The 2,787-nt window shown below is 27.5% G+C and overlaps 1 protein-coding gene across 3 annotated transcripts in view; it reads left to right on the top strand.

Moving 5' to 3' along the window:
• The window catches only part of LOC108695079 (sorting nexin-6), a 3,836-nt gene extending 2,476 nt beyond the window's left edge, over positions 1-1,360 (top strand). For all 3 annotated transcript variants that reach the window (XM_018204830.1, XM_018204831.1, XM_018204829.1), the window contains 3 exons: positions 488-551; positions 755-840; positions 919-1,360. In XM_018204830.1, the coding sequence (XP_018060319.1) occupies positions 488-551; positions 755-840; positions 919-969 (201 nt within the window). In that variant the 3' untranslated portion in view covers positions 970-1,360. The remainder of the gene's footprint in view (positions 1-487; positions 552-754; positions 841-918) is intronic.
• Positions 1,361-2,787: the final 1,427 nt, after the last annotated feature.

Genomic DNA, 2,787 nt, shown 5'->3' with positions numbered 1-2,787 from the left:
AAATATTATATATAAATAAAAGAAATTGTTTTAGAATTTTACATTTAATATATTACGAATTTTATGATATTTATGAGTTTTTAAAATATAGCAAGATAATTTTATGATTCTTTTGCTGGAAAAAATATAAATAAAAATATTGCAAAACTTTTATTTTTTTATTATATGCAGATGCATTTATATGATTAATATGTAAAATATATATTTCTGGAGATGTTACGTTTATTAAACAAGGAAATTGGCACAAATTAATTGCTGCAGCACGGAAGTTATCAGAAGTATTATGCATGAATGACGGTTGCATGCAGTATATTGTCTTGATAATTTAGATAATTTAGATGATTTATGATCTGATAACACTTTTATGGTAGAAATGATATAAGTTTTGCTGATGAATATTTTGTTACATAACTGCATCGAAAGTTTTAAATAAAAATGTGTGTATTTAACATTTTAATATTTTAAATTTATGTTTTTATCAATCAAGGCGGAACAAGCACAAACTGAAGCATGTGAGAAATTTGAACAGATGTCTGATAAAGGAAAAGAAGGTAAGTGAAAATAAGTATATACGTTATTTACTTGGAAATTGTCAATTCATTCAATATTATTTTGTAGTAGACAAATGAAATAAAAGAAAACGTTATTTTTTATTTTTTTTTTAATTGTGTAACGTTTGTCATATAATTCACAAAATGATATTGATTATTCTCCGAGTGTGACATTGTTACTAATGTTTTTAACGATTTTTTAGAACTAATGGATTTCAAAACTAGGCGAGTAGCTGCATTTAAGAAGAATCTCATTGAGCTAACAGAATTGGAAATAAAACATGCTAAAGTGAGTATAATGTTCTTATTTTTTTAAATTATGCTCAAACTTTGCAACATATCAAGAATATATACGTTATGTTCGCAGTCTCACGCAGAATTGCTCAAGAAATGTTTATCTGTACTTCGGGAAGAGTGATCTAGTTTTAGCGTTGCCATGGACAAACCTATGTGCATACATTCTGTATGCAGATAACAGTTTATTTAAGATTAATAATGTAATGTAATGGTACTGTAAAATACTATATATTTTTTGTTATCCAAATTTTACTAGATCTATCGTGCTTTGGAAATAAAGTATTGTATTTAAGCTGCAAAGTGACTTCGAAAATCTGATATTTACTATCATTGAGCTGTAAAATGCTATGTAAGTGCTACTATTGGTTTTGCTTACTAGATAGATAGTAAGAAACTGCGGTTTTATAAAAGTTTGGATAATACATGTGTTATAGTAAAGTAACGCATATTTGTATTATAAAAAAAGGATTAAATATTATATATAGCAAGTCCCTTTGCAGCTTCGAATTAAGAGCCTGTTACATATATATATATAAGGAAGGTTCTCTATATTAAATATATATATATATATATAGAAGAGAGAGAGAGAGAGAGATATATATATATATACATATATGTATAAATAAGAATATATCCATATGAGCATGTTATTACTATATTGCTTAAGTTTAGGACAATTTTGTGAAGGAGGGATTGCTAATATGAAAGCTCAGGATGATTAAAGTTAATATAAACAATTAGATTTTCATATATAAACTTTCCAAATTTTTATGACGATACGCTAGTCTGACAAATAATTATTCATAAATGCGTTCGTTTTAGAATTAGGAAACAAAACAATGCAGCAATGATAAAGGGGACCTTGAAACGATTTATAATAAAGTGCGATTATACTTTTCATCATAGCGTTGTAAAGCAACATCTGTATTTTTATGTTCTTTTATATATTCACTTCATATCCATTTTTGTTCATCGTGCAAATTGTGTCTAATAGTTTAACCGTCCCTTTTTCATAAATTAAAAAAAAAGGAGTCTATCTTACGTAGATCAAGTAAGAATCGTCAGAGATAAATAATTTGCACACGAATATTTTCGTAAGTTTTTATTGAATCGAATCATTTTCTTTTCTATAATACATGATTGCAGACATATACTGAGAAATTCATTAAATTGTAAGAGTTTATCGTTTAATTCTTTAAGAATTAATTCGAAATCCACCGTATAATGTACCGTACATTATCGTCTTATCTTTAATGTCAGTAGATCCTATAAATATCCTATGAGTGAGTGCAGATAAACGCGCTGCGATGCGGACAACGTCGTATCCCGTTTATCGTACGCCGGTCTTAATTTGGTATCGTTACACCGTAAAGTTAATAATCTTAACAATAACGAACAATAAAGACGACGCAATAGAAAATATCGTTGGTATGCAAAAGTCACGCTGAAAAACGTCTCGCTCTTTTTACATCTCGTTTTTGCTGCCTGCATGTATCAAATTACATGTATACGATAAATCAAACATATACTTTCAAAAACAATAATTAATACAACTTCGGTCTGACAGTATCATCTGTGTCTCGAGGTGAGCGATTTTGACAAGTTTTTATAAATAAATTATATTACAGATTTATTAATTAGACAATCGTTCAACAGATGCATATATTTATGATCTGTGTATTTATGATGAGTGTATCAAAATTCTAAAAAATTTATTAAAAGACACGAATGATTCTACTCTATTTATGAAAATGAGTTATTTTATAAAATGAACTATTGTTGTTATCTTTGACTATTGATGTGGGATTTCCAATTTTTAATTTGAAATTAAAATATTTCAAATTCTTAGCATTATTTTAATATCTTAGCAACAGGAAGAGCTTCTCTGACAAGATACGCCACATACAAATACTTCGCCCGTGTTTTCGAAATTACCTAA

This window comes from Atta colombica, unplaced genomic scaffold, assembly GCF_001594045.1.
Source record: "Atta colombica isolate Treedump-2 unplaced genomic scaffold, Acol1.0 scaffold126, whole genome shotgun sequence".
NCBI classification, from domain to species: domain Eukaryota; kingdom Metazoa; phylum Arthropoda; class Insecta; order Hymenoptera; family Formicidae; genus Atta; species Atta colombica.
The sequence above is the reverse complement of the archived record's forward strand: the minus strand, read 5'-3'. Positions and strand labels throughout refer to the sequence as shown.